This window comes from Erinaceus europaeus, chromosome 4 (assembly GCF_950295315.1).
Source record: "Erinaceus europaeus chromosome 4, mEriEur2.1, whole genome shotgun sequence".
NCBI classification, from domain to species: Eukaryota; Metazoa; Chordata; class Mammalia; order Eulipotyphla; family Erinaceidae; genus Erinaceus; species Erinaceus europaeus.
The window spans coordinates 122,190,848-122,210,228 of record NC_080165.1 but is presented as its reverse complement, the minus strand read 5'-3'; the positions used below and the strand labels follow the sequence as shown (position 1 = coordinate 122,210,228).

General features: G+C 36.3%; 1 protein-coding gene across 2 annotated transcripts in view; it reads right to left on the bottom strand.

Moving 5' to 3' along the window:
• ARHGAP18 (Rho GTPase activating protein 18) overlaps positions 1 to 19,381 on the bottom strand; it is a 161,697-nt gene that overhangs the window by 16,011 nt on the left and 126,305 nt on the right. For both annotated transcript variants that reach the window (XM_007524989.3, XM_060190485.1), the window contains exons 10-12: positions 18,528 to 18,610; positions 11,767 to 11,973; positions 10,906 to 11,046 (exon numbers count right to left, since the gene is read on the bottom strand). In XM_007524989.3, coding sequence (XP_007525051.1) covers positions 10,906 to 11,046; positions 11,767 to 11,973; positions 18,528 to 18,610 — 431 coding nt within the window. The remainder of the gene's footprint in view (positions 1 to 10,905; positions 11,047 to 11,766; positions 11,974 to 18,527; positions 18,611 to 19,381) is intronic.

Below are 19,381 nucleotides of genomic sequence, written 5' to 3'. Positions count from 1 at the left end.
GAAGACAGAGGGGGGGAGAGAAAGACAGACACCTGCAGACCTGCTTCACCGCCTGAGAAGCGACTCCTCTGCAGGTGAGGAGGGGGGACAGGAACCTGAATCCTTATGCCAGTCCTTGCACTTCGCACCATGTGTGTTTAATCTGCTGCGCTACACCTGGCCACTTAGAAATCATTTTATATAATACACCATATAAACTCTAAAACTCACGTTGCTCAACCATCAGTGATGGGCATGATACTAGGTCATCCTGACTTATCTCTAAAGTTAACCAGAGAGAACTTTTCTTACCTCCACCACTGAGGGCATATGTGGTAATCATCTTGGCTTATTTTATAGAATTTCACAGTCCTACTCTGTGTTCCTATTCTTTTATAAATGCACAGCTTCTTTTTATTTTGAAAGGCTATTCATTGGAATGACAGAATAAATGTTTCACAAATTTTAGAACACAGTGGACCTTGAAGTATACATGGTTTAACAATTCTTAACCAGATGCGCATCAAAGCTGACTTAGATCCCTATCAGGTCTAGCAATGTAATCTGAAGTATAATAGTTAAATGAGGGATAGTTATAACTTCCTTCCTTCCTTCCTCCCTCCCTCCCTCCTTCCCTCCTTCCTTCCTTCCTTCCTTCCTTCCTTCCTTTCTTTCTTTCTTTCTTTCTTTCTTTCTTTCTTTCCTTTCTTTCTCTCTCTCTTTCTTTCTTCCCTCCTTCCTTATTCTCCTCCTCCTCTTTCATCTCTCTCTCTACATCTCTCTCTCTCTCTTTCTTCTTTTTTGCCTCTAGGGTTATTGCTGGGGCTCGGTGCCTGCACTATGAATCTGATGCTCCTGTAGCCTATTTATTAAATTTTTTTATATTTATTTATTTTCCCTTTTGTTGTTCTTGTTTAACATTGTTGTGGTTATTGATGTTGTTGTTGTTGGATAGGACAGAGAGAGGGGAAGACAGAGAGGGGGAGAGAAAGACAGACACCTGTAGACCTGCTTCACTGCTTGTGAAGCAACTCCCCTGTACGTGGGGAACCAGGAGCTAGAACCGAGATCCTTATGCTGGTCCTTGTACTTTGCACCATGTGCACTTAACCCACTGTGCCACTGCCCGACTCCTTATTTATTTATTTTTTTATTGTTTGGATAGGACAGAGAGAAATTGATAGGATAGGGGAAGATAGAGAGGGGAAGAGAAAGATAGACAACTGCAGACCTGCTTCACTGCTTGTGAAGCGACCCCCTGCAAGTGGGGAGCCAGGGGCTCGAACCAGGATCCTTGAGTAAGTTCTTGGCTTATTACTATGTGCACTTAACCTGGTGCACCACCAATCAACTCCCAGTTATAATTTTCTTATTTATGTTAGAAGGAAAAAAGTTATGGGAAATGAGAAGGAACAAGATCAAAAAGAGGTGTCTGATTACTGATTTAGGAGGGCTAGTATAATACTTGATTATTATGTATGTTAGAAAAGTCAGCTTTATAGTGTGTATACAACCTACCTGCCCCAGTCATCCCTAGTTTAGGAGACTGTAACACAGTCATTCCAGGATACATCCCAGTTATTTTTCTGTTTTGTTTGTTTAAAATAGATTCCTCTATTTGTACTTCTGATTAAACGTTATTAATCTGATTTTATTTCCAAACTGAGGCCAAGGGAGATAGTTTTTGTTTTTTTTTTTTAATCAAATGGTTCCTAACCAGAGCATTGATCTCAGCCCTGGCTTGTGGTCATACAGGGGACTGAAGCTGGGACTTTGGAGTTTCAGGCATGAAAGTCTTTATATAATCTTTCTTTCTTTATTTTTTAAAATTTTTACCTTTATTTACTTATTGGACAGAGACAGCCAGAAATTGAAAGGGGGAAAGATAGAGAAGGAGAGAGACAGAGAGACACCTGCAGCCCCACTTCACCACTTGCAAAGCTTTCCCCTCTGCGAGGGTTCAAACCAGGGTCCTTGTGCATTATAACATGTGTGTTCAACCAGGTGTGCCACCAGCAGCCACTTTACATAATCTTTCTATACTACCTCCCCTAGCCCATAATATCTTATTAATGTCAGAGCAAGGTGAACATCCTCATACCATATAACTCCTGGTGTGTGACTTAATTTAAGCGGTTCATGTCTGTCTCTCTGTGTATGCATATGAAAGGCATATTCTTTCCAACTACAAACAGCAGGCTATCAGAAAATGGCTTTTTTTTTTTAAATAAGTCTAGAATTTTGTTATTTTTCAACACGTATCTCTTCTTGCTATAATTAACAAATAAATCCCACTGGTATTTATGCAAACTATTAATATAACATAGTCACTAAAAAACATTTGTCTTGTTAAGCAGATTGAATATGTCCCTTAAAATCTTGTTCAAACTATTAATTTACCTAGTCAAGCATGTCTTGATAACATGAATAAACAGTTAACATTAGTAGAATACAAAATGCTTTTAAAATGCTATCTTCAATGGTTGGGAGATAATTCATCTTACATAGTACACCGTTATGAGACCTGGGTTCGGGCTGTTAACCACCACATGGAAACACCTGAAGTGGGAGCCTTCACACACACAAACAGTAGACTGGTGCTGTGGGGCTCTCTCCCCACCGCCCTGGCTCTTACTTTCTCTCTAGGAAAAAAAAAAATAAAAGAAGTCTACCAGAAGCAGTAGAATTGTGTAGGCAGGGAGAATCCGTGATAAAACTAGTGACAGAAAAAAACAATAAAATTATAAAAATATGCTTTGTAGAAAGTAACAACTAGCTGTTTGCATAATCAAAGGGCTTTTAATTCAATGGGATTCTAATTTTACTTCTTTCAAGTATTTGCTACTATTAAACAAGTTTTTTTAGATTAAAATTTTATTAGTGATTTAATAATGATTAAAAAGATTATAAGATAACAGGGCTATGATTTCATACAGTTCCCACCACCAGAGTTCTATATCCCATCTCCTAATTTGGACACTTCCCTATTCTTTATCCTGCTGGGAGTATGGATCAAAATTCTTTTTGGGATTCAGAAGGTAGAAGATCTGGCTTCTGTAACTGCTTCTCCATTAAACATGGATGGTGGCAGTTCTATTCATACCCCCAGCCTGTTTTCCTCTTTCCCTAGTGGGGTAGGGAGGGCTCTGGAGAGGTGAGATTCCAGGATGTTCTTCCCTAAGCTTTTAATACAGTATAAGTTTTAACTTTCTTTTATTTCTTGAATTCTTTGACCAACTCCTTTCTTTTTTTAATTCTTTGTTATTGGATAGAAACAGAGAGAAGGGAGAGATAGAGAAGAAGAGAAACAGAGAGACACCTGCAGACCTGCTTCACTGCCGGTGAAGTGACTCCCCTCCAGGTGGGGAGCCTGGGGCTCGAAACAGGATCCTAACCGGTCCTTGTGCTTTGCGCCATTTGCGCTTAACCTGCTGTGCTACTGCCGGACTCCCTGACTGAGCAAGTCATGAAATTCCTTTCATGACTTGCTCCTTAAATACTAGTGTCTTTCCCTCTGCATTTTTTTTTCTTTTTAAAGATTTATGTATTAACATGAGAGAACTAGAACACCATTGCAGCATAAACAGTGCATGTGACTGAACTCAGAAACTGAGTTCTACCACTGAGCCACCTCTGCAGCCATTATTCTTTTATTTCTTACATAGTGTGTGTGTGTGTGTGTGTGTGTGTGTGTGTGTGTGTGTGTGTGTGTGTGTGTGTGTAATCGGAACCACTTTATGGCTTTGGCTTTGGAGGTGCCCTGAGCCTCAGAGACACAAAAGCTGACTATTAAAAGTCTATTTATCTTAATAAATAGACTTAATGCTTAATGCTTAATGCTTAATGCTCTCTCTTTCTCTCTCAGAAAAAAAGGCAGAGACAGAGAGAGAGAGAGAGAAAGAAGAAATTGAAAGAAAGAGAGAGGGAGAGAGAAGCCACAGCAATGAAGCTTCCTTTAATGGGTTGGAAGCTGGGCTTGAGCTTGGGTCTTGTACATGGTAAAGCAACAACACACTATCCAAATGAGCTATTTCGTTGGTCATGGATGCTTTATCTTGACAAATGTCTGCAAAGGTAAAACCAGTGAATTTTTCTAGATTCCTTCTTGCAAATTCTACTCACATCCAATCAATTTCCAGATCTGTCTATGCTACTGGCTCATATTTTATATGCTTTTTCATTCTCATTGTTGGATCTTGATTTTGCTCAGAAGGGCTTTAAAACACTACGTATTAAGTATAATTTATACACACCCATTGCATTGCCACATATAAGCTTGGGATTATTTTTTTTTTATTGCCACCAGGGTTATCGCTTCAGTGTCTGCATGATAAATCTAAAGCTCCGAGAGGACATTTTTTCTTTTTCTTTCTATTTTACTGGATAGGACAGTGAGAAATTGAGAGGGGAGGGACAGATAGAGGAGTAGAGAGAAGGACACTTGCAAACTTGCTTCAATACTCATAAAACTTCCCCCTTGCAGATGGGGAGTGGGGGCCCAAACCCGGATCCTTATGCATGGTAATTTGTGTGCTTAATCATATGTACCACCATATGGCCCCATAAGCTCAGGATTTTGACATATATTCCTCCGTGATATTCTGTGATCCATGAAGAAATAGAGGGTAATGAGAAAGACACATGCATTTAAAGCCATATAGGTTTTATTTCCAATTGCAACTCTGTCACTTCCTACCAAGGTAATCCTAAGTCATTTAAGATGGCTGATTCTCACTTTCTTGATTTGTAAAAACATATGAAACAATATACTCTAACTTAACTACTATCAATATTAAAAAGGAGTTACTTGCAAAATGATTATTTATTATCATGCTTGATCTCTGGCAAACATTCAAAGTAGTGCTAGTTAGAAATGAGTTGGTGGGCGGGGAAGATAACTACAGAATCATAACTGGAATCTTGAAAACTGAAATACATGAACTTGCAAAAAAACCATAAAAGAACAAACAAACCAGAAGTAAACAAACTGTCTCTAATACTCTGTGAGAACTATAGTGGCTATTTTTGAGAGGGTGAGATGTAGAACTTTGATGGTGGGAGTGATGTGGAACTAGACCTTACAACTACTAATCACAAATTTAAAAAAATGGCTTTGAAAAAAATTAAAACTGCATCCAGGTAGAAAAAACAAAATAGCACTAATTGCTAATTCTTCTCCCATAGAGTGGGAGAAGATTTTACATGCCATATGTCAGACAAAAGGCTAGTAACCAAAATATATAAAGAGCTCACCAAACTCAACAACAAGAAAACAAATGATCCCATCCAAAAATGGGGAGGGGAGATCCAAAAGGTTAGTAAACATATGATGAAAAAATGCTCCAAGTCTTTGACGGTCAGAGAAATGCAAATAATGACAACAATGAGATACCACTTCTCCCGTTATAATGTCATACATCAGAAAAAGTAGCAGCAACAAATGCTAGAGAGGTTAGGGACTTTCCTGCACTGCTGGTGGGAATGTAAATTGGTCCAAAGCCTATGGAGAGCAGTCTGGAGAATTCTTAGAAGGCTAGAAATGGTCAAACCCTATGAACCTGCAATCCCTTTCCCCGGGATATATCCTAAGGAACCAAACATATACATTAAAAAAGATTTGTGTATACCTATGTTCATAGCAGCACAATTTAGGCAAAAACTGAAGCAACCCAGGTGTCCAACAACAGATGAGTGGCTGAGCAAGCTGTGGTATATATACACAATGGAATACTACTCAGCTATTAAAAATGGTGAATTTACCTTCTTCAGCCCATCTTGGATGGAGCTTGAAGGAATCATGTTAAGTGAGATAAGTCAGAAACAAAAGGATGGATATGGGATGATTTCACTTATAGACAGAAATTGAAAAACAAGATCAGAAGGGAAAATACTAAGCAGGACTTGGATTGGATTGGTGTATTGCAGCAAACTCTGGGGTCTGTGGGAAGGTTCAGGTCATGGAACATGATGGCAGAGGAATGGGGGGTTGAATTGTTATGTGGAAAACTGAGAAATATTATGCATGTACAAACTATTGTATTTTACTGTTGACTGTAAACCATTAATTCCCCAACAAAGAAATTTAAAATGTATCCAGTTAGAAAAAAAAATAGCACTAATTGTTAAGTCTTACAAATACTACAACATGCTATTCATTCATGTGTAACATCTTTCTTAGATATCAGTTGATTTCAGTATGTATACTTGTACATTCTATAGTATTTCATTATATAGATATACCATAGTATATTTAAATAATCACTGCTGTCTTTTGGAACTCATTTTTATTCAAATCATTGGAAAAAAAATGACAGTGAATTTACGTATAACTATCTTCTCATCTTATTGTCTCCTGTGAAGGAATTTGCCAACTTCTCATTATTCTACCAATTAATACACTCACATCAAAACTGAAATTATCTAGCATCCCCTTCCTAGCATTCTATCTTACATATCTCCAGCCTTTATGTTACCTGGCATTAAAGCAAGTGTACTAAAATGTAAAAGCAGTTCTGTTACTACCACAGTACCAACTTTCAGCAGTTTGCTGCTATGTACAAGTAGAGGCCTTAAGTCCATTCCTGCCTTCTGCCTTTGCCTCTTCACTCACCTCATGTGTGACCTAATTTTCCTACCAATATTCATCCAAGATTCCCACTTAGACATCTTAAAAATATCTCACTCTGGCAGGCTGGGAGTATGGATCAACCAGTCAATGTCCATGTTCCGCGGGGAAGCAATTACAGAAGCCAAACCTTCCACTTTCTGCATCCTATAATGACCTTGCATCCATACTCCCAGAGGGATAAAGAATAGGAAAGCTATCAGGGGAGGGGATGGGATATGGAGTGCTGGTGGTGGGAACTGTGTGGAGTTGTACCCCTCTTATCCTATGGTTTTGTTAATGTCTCCTTTTAAAAATAAATTTTAAAAAATACCTCACTCTTAGTAGGTCCCACCTTGACATTGTAATCTGACCTATATAAGAATTAATTCTATCCTTCTAACTATTCATGTCAAAGTTTGTCTACTATTCATTGACTTCTATTCCTCTTATAACTCAAGTTATTTTCATTATGAAATCCAAATGACTGTTATTTCAAAAATATGCAGAATATGACTCCTGTAGCTCCAGAGCTTACATACTGGTCACTTACTTGGACAATGGCACAAAAACTCTTAAATGGTCTCCTGATCCTATCTTTTCTCCCCTAGACACTATTCATAACATAACAACCTAGGTTGTGTGTAATCTGGTTCCATAGTCCTTCTGATATGATTTCATAAGGTACACACACACACACACACACACACACAATCATACACTAGTTCATTATCTTTGTTAATCTTTAGTGGCTCTTAAAAACCACAAATGTTGCCCCCAAGTAAGACCTTGACTTAAGATTTTCGGACTGACTGTTCTCTCAGCCTGCAACAAACTTCCTAAAATACATAAGCTTCTCGGCCTTGCTCACAGCTTCACTGGTATGAATAATCCCAGTCACCCAATTTAATATTTCAGAGGTGACCTCTTTTCTAATACCCTTTTTCTGCTCTACATTTTATTATTTTAGAGCATTTACCATTTACCACAGGATAAGATTATATGTAATTTGCTTATTATATTCATTTTAATTTAGAGAATTTAAACTGTCCAGAGCAGTGATTGTTTTGGCTTTGTTCAGTAATGTATTTCAAGTGCTTAGAACAGTGTCTGGCATAGAATAGTCACACACCAAATAGTTGTTCAGGAAATTTATAAAACATCCCAGACAGTTTTATGTCCTATAATTTTGTATAACAAACTCAGTTTGGCATAAGATCAAGAAACGTGAACCAACATGACAGAATGGGGGACTGGCTTAGAGCAAAGTACACGACCATGTTTCATCCAAATGAAACAGCTGCTACTCAGATCCAGGCAATTGTTGCCCTGCAGGAAAACAGGTCTCCTACTGCAAGAGGTCACAGGGAAGCCCTTACATCCATTTATCAAGGTAAAATAGAAGTAGAAATCTTCCTATTAAATCTTTCAATTTTAAAATTCTGTTATTGATAGAAATGTATCAAGAAGACTCTTGATAACTTAGTGACTTACCACATGTCATAGTTATTTCATGTCATGGTGTGCTTTTTATTATCCTTTAATTTTTCAGTATGTTCATTCTCATAAGATGATAGAAATTTTAAAATGAAATTCTGGAAATTGATATATATATATATGTATATAATATATATACATATATATTTGTGTGTGTCAAAATGACAGATCAAATAAACCTCAGGTGTAGGCCGTGATTACTCATCACTCTGCCAACAAGCTTTCTCTGCAGCTGCTGATTAGAAGTATCTTTGCGATTTACTGCCTGAACAACATCTATGTGTTTTTCAAATCTCTGCGCTACACCTCAGTGAAGCCTTTCTGATGCCCACTTCCTGTCTCATAGCCCACAGAATGCCAGTGAGCTCTCTATCACACACCTCTAGCACCTCTGAGCTCATATGTACTACTTCCTTCTCCTAGATTACATGGGTGAGCACCCAAATGTAACTCCAATTCCCTTTTACTACATAACAAAGAATAGACCTTGGCATGAAGCAGAGTATTGTGAAATAAATCACTGTATTTCTCAAAAGATAAAACTAAATGTCTGAGAGATTGACAGCTAGTATATGATAAAACTGATGGTTAAATCCCAAATATTAAAAGGACACATCAACTTATAGTTAGTACAGAGGTAATTCTTGTACTAGCTCAAACTTGATTAACCCAAAGTACAAACTATTGTGGGATAAGGTAATGAGATTTTCCTGTAAATGACAAAGCTAATTTAAGCGTTTCATCACCAGAAGAGTGACTTCTTTTTTTACATACATCTAAGTATTTATTATTTAAAAGGCACAGCACACATTTTCTTTCTTTAGATATATTCTGTGCTTCAAAAGTTAAGACTATAAAGTTACCTAAATTAATATGAATAAACAGAACTACAAAACAAGAAGATACTTGCCTATCTACAATAGCTTAAAAAATAGATAATTTTTTAAATTTCAGAACTCTATGTGATAAAATCCTTTCTCAGAATATGTAAACACTGTTTAAAAATATTTTGTTTAATTTTAATTTTTTATTTATTATTTTATTTTTAATTTTATTTATAAAAAGGAAACACTGACAAAGCCATAGGATAAAAGGGGTACAACTCCACACAATTCCCACCACCAAAACTTCATATCCCATCCTCTCCCTAGATAGTTTTCCTATTCTCTAACCTTCTGGGAGTATGGACCCAAGATCATTGTGGGATGCAGAAGATGGAAGGTCTGGCTTCTGTAATTGCTTCCCTGCTGAACATGGGTGTTGACAGGTCGATCCATACTCCCAGCCTGCTTCTCTCTTTCCCAAGTGGGGTGGGGTTTTAAGGAATCAGAGCTCCAGGACACATTTTTATGAGTCAGTAAATAAAAGAAAGGAAGAGAGAAAAAAGGAGTGAGAGAGAGCGAGCGAGCGAGCGAGAGAAAGAGAGAGAGAGAGAGATTAGAATACCACTCAGTTCTGGTTTTTGGCAGTACTTATTATTGAAGCTGAACCTCAGTTATGCAAGTCCTATCCTCACTAAGCTATCTTCCAAGTTCAAAATTTTTTTAAGATAACTTTAGGTTTGATAAAAATATTTAATGCTATTTCATAACAATGGGAGCTATACATAAATACAGACAAATACGTATATATAGTGAGTATCTAAGGGGGGCTAAAATAGAACACTCAGACAAAAGCTGGTTACTGCACTTCCACATCATTCCACAAGATGTCAGCATGTAACTGAATAACTTCAGCTGGGCTGCGTGGCTATCTGGTAAAACAAAACAATAGAAAGCCCTTTCATTTCATAATCTTAAAGTCAGAGCTTTGGTAACTTATTTCACAAATATGTTTTCACATGCATTTCATCATTTTAGAACCAGCTCTTAAAATACTCTTACATTCATTTACAAAAGCTGATACTCAGATATTTCTTTTTTCAAGGAAAACTAGAAATGATCCTTGAAAGCATAGTCTGAGATATTTCTTTTTTAAAATTGAAAATTATTTTCATTCTAACAGATCTCTTTATATTCTTATATACCCATCATCTTACAATCTTGTTAATCATTATTAAAAAACTAATATATTTTTTTAATTCTTCTTTCGATTCAATTGACTTTTTTTGCATATTGACTGAAATCCAGGGAGGACTCTAGATATGATACAACTATTGATCTACCTGTCTATTTGAGTTATATTTTCCCATTTGACAGATAAGACAATTAAGGACAAGTAAGTAATAACAAAATGGACTCAGAACTGTGCTGGTTATCTGTTATCTTTGGGAGGTGTGAGGGTGAGGATTTAGAACCTTAGTGGCGGTATAGTGTGGAACTATACCCTTTAGTCTTATAATCTTATAACCTACTATTAATCATAAATAAAAAATGAAGAAAAAGAAAAAAATTCTGCCTGAAAAAGAGGAGGAGAAGGAGGAGGTGGAGGTAGAGGAGGAGTAGAAGGAGAAGGAAAAGAAGAAAACCTATACACTAGACATCACATACCCTGTGGGCAACCAAATCTCCATGGAGTTCTTTGTATGTAAGTGTGTGGGTGTATGTGTGTGTATGTGGTGGGAGGGAGACAGTCTAGCATTTTACTCTTGTATTCTTCCTTTGTTTCCAGTGCTGACTCACTTACACCTAAGTAACTGTTAGCACTGATTCTTAGCCATAGTAGTACTTATTATTATTAGATTCTTTTACTCATCAGTAGTAACAGGACCCTACTAAGCACATAGAGAGCCATCCTGCAAAATCATATGAAACACTTTCTTGTATGTATAACGTTAACATAATACTGAAATCTCAATAAATACAGATCTTTCAATGTTTTCTTACATCATTCGCATTCTTCTCTTGCTTTTCATATTTCTCTCGGTCATACGTCATTTTTTTCAGCAATTTCTTCATGGCTTTTTTATCTTTTTTATGACTTTCAGTATTTTGTTTCCTCACTTGGTTGACAATAAATTTAGGAATCTATGGAGAAATAGAATTCAGTTTGGGAGTGGAAAAGAAGCAGCATGATTTTAAACTCCAAGAATAATTATCTTTATTTTTTAAAATTAGAGAAAAGTGTTTTGTCTGTTTTAATATTTTGACATTTTATATTCAATATTCATTAAACCAGTGAAGTGTACAGTTTTAATCATTCACCATGTTTATAAGCATCCACAAGATGCAATTTAGTCTCCGTGGTTTAAGGTTCCAAAATAGGCTTGGTGAAGTTCAAGAACATAGAGTGAAGTTCAAGAACATAATGACCATTCTCTGTGCCTCCTACCAAGATAGGAGATTTCCTGAGTTTACTGACATAGGGACCACTACTGTCACTGTTGGTCCCACTGGTAGCCACATACATACAATCTAACATCTACTTGCCCTATAGCCCCCCTTCTAATAAGCAGCTAGACTCTATCCCACGAAAAAACAAAAACTCACTAATAAACAAGAGATGACAGATTATCCAGGAAAAATTACCCCCCAAAGTAATAACAAAAATAAAGTACTGTAAAAGTTACCAATTGATGTCCTGAAATAATGTTGGCATTTTAAAAATTAAGACTTAATTTTTAATCACATTCAAAATTACATACATCAATTGCCTTTGTTACAGAGAATACAATAATTAACTAAAAAAATTGCTTCAGAATCCTGATAGCACAACTCACTAATAGTACTTAAAATATTAATACTTACTGTCCATAGAATTTTTTGATATTTAATCAGTAAATGCATGATATTAGCTGTCCCAGCTGCCATTGCAAATTCACGCTGCTCATTGGACTTCAAACCCAATGGATGACCCATGAAGAGATTTGGGGCCATTACCATTGCCACATTCATGGCTGTCATCTTATTTTTCTCCTTATTGTCTATTACCCTTTGAAGAAATTCAAGCAGAGCCTGAAATAAATAAAAAAAAAACCTTTGATATTTTTGTTGTATTTAAAAAGAAGAGATTAAAGCAATCATTATATGAGATTTTTATCTAGTTTTTTTTTAAATAAATTGTATATTGCCACAGCCAGCTGCACAGCTACAGCCCAGTGGCCTTGTCATCAAGCTTCTTTATTAAGTTAAGACATTACCAACTGGTGCTTTGCTTCTAAGGACTAAGTGCTAGGAAACAAGGCAGAGAAGACATATTGGAACAAGTAGTGATAGAGAGAGGGATGAAAAACTATCTTTGAGTTTTAGTCTACTGAAGTCATGGAGAACTTAAAAACAGTTTAGAATTTATAAATATTAACTTGTTTCAGGAAGTGCTATGCTTTTTTTTTTCTTTTGAGTATTAACCTCTAAAATACTCATTCAACCTTAGTTTCATTTTTACCCAATTATCAGTTGACATGAACTAATTAAAGTAAGCGGGGACTATGATAGTAAGAAAGGGAGGAGACCAAAACTTTTAATTCTATAATTCACTAGAAAAGGCCAGTTTATGCTCATTTGACACCATCTACTTGCCACCTGTAATGACAATACTCATGAGTCCTCTCAGTCTACGCTCCACAAAAGCCACAAGCGTCTTAGAATTTCCTGGTCCTCATAGACAGAAAGCTATAAACTCTTCTTTTGTCTTCTTTCTTAAATTAAATTTGGTCTAAAACAATAACTAAACAAGTATCTGCTATTTGCTATGAGTGAAATCTAAGCATATCTGAGAATCTGTCTCATTTAATTCTTGCTGAAAATAAATACAATTAACCCCATTTTATGGGTAAGAAAATTTGTCTCAGAGAGTCTAAGTAGCTTCCAGAGATTAGCTAACTGCAAATGGAGACAGAATTTAATTGGAATTTTTTCCCCTGAACTACTGATAAAAAAATTTAAAAAATCACATTTCATGTTTACTTTAAAATCTCTATCTGAAAAATTCAAATGAATCATACTAAATTGGAAAAAAAAGAAACTGTCTTTATCTCTCAAAGGATTTCTGGGTACAAAGGGGATTCCTATAAGAGTTAACAGACTGATTTTGAATAAAATTTAGCACTAGGCAGTTCTCAGCAATTTAAAACAAACCAAAAGCATGGCCTTAATAACTAGCAATGAGATTTATGTATCTAATTTCTGGTACAATGCTAAGAAAGTTAAATTGTAACCCAAGTAAAAGGTTATAAAGAAATGATACCTTCTCAAATAAGAACTAAGGATTAATTGGTGAACTTAAGGAAAAAAAATATTTAATTTTGTACCAGAGACCAGAATAATTATCCTGGGAACTATATATCTCTTTCTCATAGGAATAAATTATAGAAATAAAGTCAGACACCATTTTTTGTTTATAAGCAATAATGTTATTCAAATTTTTATTAGAATGCTGTGTGTGTGTAAAATTAATGTTACTCTAATCATTGCTAAAAGAGCATCAACATTAAAAATACATATGTGTGTGTGTATATATATATATATATTATATATAAAAATACATTATATATATAAATATACAAATATATATATAAAAATACATATGTGTGTATATATATATATATATATTACCAAAAACTTTAAGAACTTTATTTAAAAAATGCCTACTATACAGTGATAGAACACATCTGGGAGAGGGCCTGCTTTTCCAGGTATGCAACCCAGGCATGAATCCACCAGTATACCGTATGGGAGTGTTATAATACTGGGGAAGTGTAGGTGTGTCTCCTTCTCTCTTTTCCGCTCTATCCACTCCCCTTGTCTTTCTCTCTATCTGAAGAAGTTGATAGAGAACAGTGAAGCCCCAGTCATACATAACAACAAAAGATCCATTGCCAATCCATTCTTATCTAAAAATTACAGGACTAGATTGCTAAAAACTCAGGTTGAGTCCCAGTAGCTACTCGTTAGCTATATAGGGCTCTAGGGTCAATCATATGACATCTCTGCTTTTTAAAGTCTTAAATTTTGCAAAGGAGATTGGGGGGGGAGGTACCATTGTACTACCCTACCTATATTTGGTGAAATAATTTATATAATAAATTTCCTAAAGTTACAAAATTGATAAGCAAATACCAATAATTACATTAATATGGATACTCAACTGCTATCTTAACATCTTTACTATTCTACCAAGTTGAAAATAGGTATGTTTATTAACCTAAAGGCACAATATTCTAATGGGGAAAATCCTGATTAAATAATTTATTCAACATTACCTATCATTTCAGACTTCAACTAGAATGTGGTGCCTCTAATCCTTAGATGTATATGTTAACAGTGCATACAACTGATACACAGTCCTGTCCCTGCAACAGCAAGTACTGATATTAGGAGTAGAGAAACTAAAAAGCTTTGATGTTAGGATTCTTGACATTTCCTTGTGATGGACTTTACCCTCATCTTTATAAAACTAAATTGAAATGGATTATTCCCTTATACACATGGCATACTTTTTTCAGTGTTCCTATAGTTAGAAATCATGTCCGAAACGTTATTATTAGAGTTGACTTTCGTAAACAATACAAGCTTAAATAAGTGAAATTATTTGCTTGCATCTATCCAATTTCTTTTACCTAAAAAAGCCATTTCCTATTTTACTACAAAAGTGTGATCCCAGCTACTTTATATACAACCATAAAACTGCCCTTTGGGTCAGCAAGATAACTCACTTAGATAGTGTGCCTACCATGTGCACAGTCCAGGTTCAAATCTCACCCTTTTGCATTGGAGAATGCTTTTTGTTTTATTTTGTTTTGCCTCCAGGGTGATTGCTGGGGCTCAGTGCCTGCACTACAAATCCACTGCTCCCTGTGGCCATTTTTCCCCATTTTACTGGACAGAGACAGAGAGATATTGAGAGAGGAAGGGGAGATAAGGAGAGAGAAAGACACCTAAAGACTTGCTTCACACATTGTGAAGCGTGTGTGTGTGTGTGTGTGTGTGTGTGTGTGTGTGTGTGCGCTCCCCCACCCGCCCCCACAGGTGGGAAGCCAGGAACTCGAATTCAGATCCCAGATCCTTGTGCAGATCCTTGGGCTTAGTACTATGTATACCACCCCTTGCCTCCTGGGGGAAGTTTCTATGCTGGGATTAATTCCCCTCACCCCAACATCTCTGTCCTTCTCTTATCAGAGAAAGTTGGCCAGGAGTGGTGAAAACTTATCATTGAACAACAACAAAAAAAAACTTTACTGTACATTTTATTGGTTTATTTATTAATGAGAGATAACAAAGAAACTACTCTAGCACATATACTGCTGGAGGCCGATCTCAGAACCTCATGCTCTGAAATCCAAAGCTAACTGCTATGTATTTCCTGGATCACTAAAATACACATTTTTAGGGAAGTTTTGGTAATATATTTCTGGGACCTTGAAGATAAAAAAGTCCAAAAATGAGGTTTAGGCCAATCTCATCCAGTAGTAGCCATATGTCTTTGTAACCATATACATACTTAACAAGTGTTTCCTATTAACTTTTTGAACTTATCTGAATGCAAGAATCTATTACTTTTAAATGTGCCTATCAAATCCCACCTTAAAATGACAAGTCACAGGACTATCATTCAGACCAGCACCATTAAGTGAATAAGAATATAGTCCATGGCCTTGGACATAATTTATAGATAAAGTATTGAATTCATATGCATGGGGTCCCAAATTTAATCCCCAACATCGCATGTACTAGAATGATGCTCTGGATCTCTTTCATTCATAAATACGTATTTCTTTAAAAAGGAAAACAATTGCATTCTCTTTGCAGGATAACTGCAGCCCTTTGTCAAGGGCACAAGAAGCAAGCAAACGAAATACTGAAGTTGGTCTCCATTTATTCTTGCTCAGATGGCTCCGTTTCAGATACAGTCACATAGTGTTTGAATATACCTATTTCCGGTGCTGGCCTGTCTCTTAATAAGAATTAAATAAATATTTCCTTCCCTATTGTCCATTCAATAATTAGGGAAGCTAAAAATAATTTTTTTCCTAATAGTAAAAGCAGTGACATTTAGAAGTTCTCCTGTAGCAAAGTAATACTTTTACTCCACTTACCAGAATATAAATGTTGAGTATTAACATTAATTCCACGAGCATGAAAGAATGACTTCACGTGTGGAATGACAACCCTTCAGCTTCATCACTCGGGTGAGACCTTTCCTTTTATAGTACACTCTAATTTCATCTCAGGTAGTTCACTTTCTAACAAAGTCCCATAATCTAGATATACACCAGTTTCTGTGAGAGAGAGCTTATGTGCACACGTATCCATAAACTACTGCAAAATATATACCTGAAGGCAGAAGTACACTAGAGTTTGCAGTGAGTACCTCCCTAACACTTCCTCTCCACTATTCCAAGCTTGGGATCCATGATTGCTCAATAATTTGTTTGGCTTTGTATGTTAACTCTCTTTTCAATCACCAGGTTCCAGATGCCACCAGGATGCTGGCCAGGCTTCCCTGGATTGAAGACCCCACCAATGTGTCCTGGAGCTCAGCTTCCCCAGAGACACACCCTACTAGGGAGAGAGAGAGGCAGACTGGGAGTATGGACCGACCAGTCAACGCCCATGTTCAGCGGGGAAGCAATTACAGAAGCCAGACCTTCTACCTTCTGCAACCCTCAACCACCCTGGGTCCATGCTCCCAGAGGGATAGAGAATGGGAAAGCTACCATGGGAGGGGGTGGGTCATGGGGATTGGGTGGTGGGAATTGTGTGGAGTTGTACCCCTTCTACCTTATGTTTTTGTTCACTAATCCTTTCTTAAATAAAAAATTTTTAAAAAAAAAGAATGATCATAACTTCATTTTTTAAGGAGTTTTAAATGAGCTGTAGGAAAACAATTGCCTTTTTTTTTTCAATTTTCTTTCCTAATAGGCATTTCATTTTAAATAGAAAGAAATGTATAGAGACAGAAGAGTTTCATTGCTTCTGGTGGCCATTCCACCGCCCTTCTTTTCTTTCCTTTCCTTTCCTTTTCTTTTCTCTCCTCTTTTTTTTTTATTATTCTTTATTAGATAGGACAAAGAGAAATTGAGAAGGGAGGTGGAGAAAAAGGAGAGAGAGAAACACCTGAAGACCGACTTCACCATTGATTTATTTTATTTATAAAAAGGAAACACTGACAAAACCATAGGATAAGAGGGGTGTAAATCCCACAGTTCCCACCATCAGAACTCTGTATCCATCTCCTCCCTTGATAGCTTTCCTATTCTTTAACCCTCTGGGGGTGTCAACCCAAGGTCATTGTGGGATGCAGAAGATGGAAGGTCTGGCTTCTGTAATTGCTTCCCTGATGAACATGAAGCTTCCTTACTGAAGGTGGGAAGCAGGGGCTCAAACCCAGGTCCCTATGATGGTAGCATGTGTGTTCAACCCCTCCACCCTTATGTTATATAAACAAAATACAAGACAATAGCAAGACTTAAGGCAAATATTCTTTCTAAATTATTTGTAAACCTGCCTCTTTCTGTTAAGTTCATAATTAAAATTTTTTAACTACTATACTTCTGTAAAGAAAAATAAATCAGCTTGGGACAAAGGACTGATTATTATAATAGCCGTCACTCTTAGAGTGAGTGATATTAAGTCATATAAATTTTAGACCAAATACCTTTGAAATGATGGTATGAGTTAAAAACTCAGAATAAACTCTTAGAGAAATAACTAGATGTTGTATGAATTGGTCTATCTCTTGACTAACAAAAGCACTTTAAAATTACCACGCTTTCCTTCCAATTCTACCATTAAAAAAATGCTTATTTATTTTCATGAGAGATAAAGAGAGGAGCACTATTCAGTCCCTGGCACATGTTGGTGATGAGAATTGGATCTGGGGCCTCCAGGGCCTCCAGCATACAAGTCTGACACATGGCTTTCACATCTTTCCAATCCTAGAATTCTACTATTTGAAACTATAAACAACAATCACTTCTTGAGGCAGCATCAGGTTATATAAAGTTCGGAGTTTCGTTTTTTTTGCAAACATTTTTTTCCCCTAAGATAAGTTCATTCAATATAATTTAGAAATATAAAAAAAATAGAACACACCAGAAAGCAATCACATTTTCACTAGTAGTTGAATCCCAGACAGCTTTTTTGGAGGGTAGAAGGGAGAAAAAAAATATCATAGTTGTGTTCAGGGGAAGGGTGCAGGTCCTGGAATATGAAGGCAGAGGAGGACCTAGTGGAGGTTGAATTGCTATGCGGAAAACTGAGAAATGTTACACATGTACAAACTATTTTATTTTACTGTTGACTGTAGACGATTAATCCTCCAATAAAGAAATTAAAAAATATATTGTAGTAAAAGCTTAATAACAAAAACATCCAATATTGCTTATAACATAGCAAGCAAATTAGGAAAGAATTAAAAACCTTCTCTCATCTGTTCTTAAACATAGAACTTGTCTTTATAGACTACTGCTAACATTTCCACAATAAACAACCTTTTATTTTGCCACAAATAATGAGAAATATCCCTGCTGTCTTCAAAGAGACATTTAATATAAATGAACCCAGCTGACCTTCAGTGTTTCCCTGTTTGCATCAGGTAGGAGGATGATAAGTAGGTTCAAAGCCTGTAGTTGCTGCTTCCTGGTTGGAAGATCTGCAGACAGATGAAATAAGTCTGAACTCTTTTCTTTGTTAAGCACTTTGCAACCTTTCTTTTATAGTTGTTTTTAAGGGAAAAAAAAGTTACTTGGTATTACCATTCTTACGAAAAGTAAGATACAGTGACTGAGTAACAAGCCTTGTTGAGAGTGTCTGTGGGAGAGAAGCAGCTGCTGCTTTAGAACCTCCTCTCAGAATGCTCACTTATGAATGTCCTTATGTTTGAAGACACTCAACAGTGCTTTGGAAACCATTTTAACCTCAGCATGATGATTATTCCCTGATGAAAAGATAGATAGGACTGCACCTTCGAAGTTTTAGTGGTCAGAGTAAACTTAGTTTCTTTTAATAGTGAGTGGCCAAGTGATAGGGTAAATGTCCATCAATTCTGATAGAAATATGAAAAATAGAGCCTGAAATGTCACAAGTATTCAAGAAACATTTGAGGATTAAATTAGAAAGTCAAATGGCAAATAAAGACTCAAAAGGACACAATCACCATTGCTGATGCTCACCCTTTTCAGTAGCCCTTATACATGTAACCAATGTTTATAGAGAGTTGATATTATCTAAGCATCTATTTTGGAGGAATACATTTTGGCCACTTAATGTATATATCCAAAATATGAAGTCTATCTTTAGCACAACTTGATTATTAAAAGATGTTTTAAAAGGAAGATATTTTTGGTCATATTGCCTCTAGAAATTTGAAGTACTGTTTTGATGACACGATCCATGAGAAAACACCTCAGTGACACATAGACTA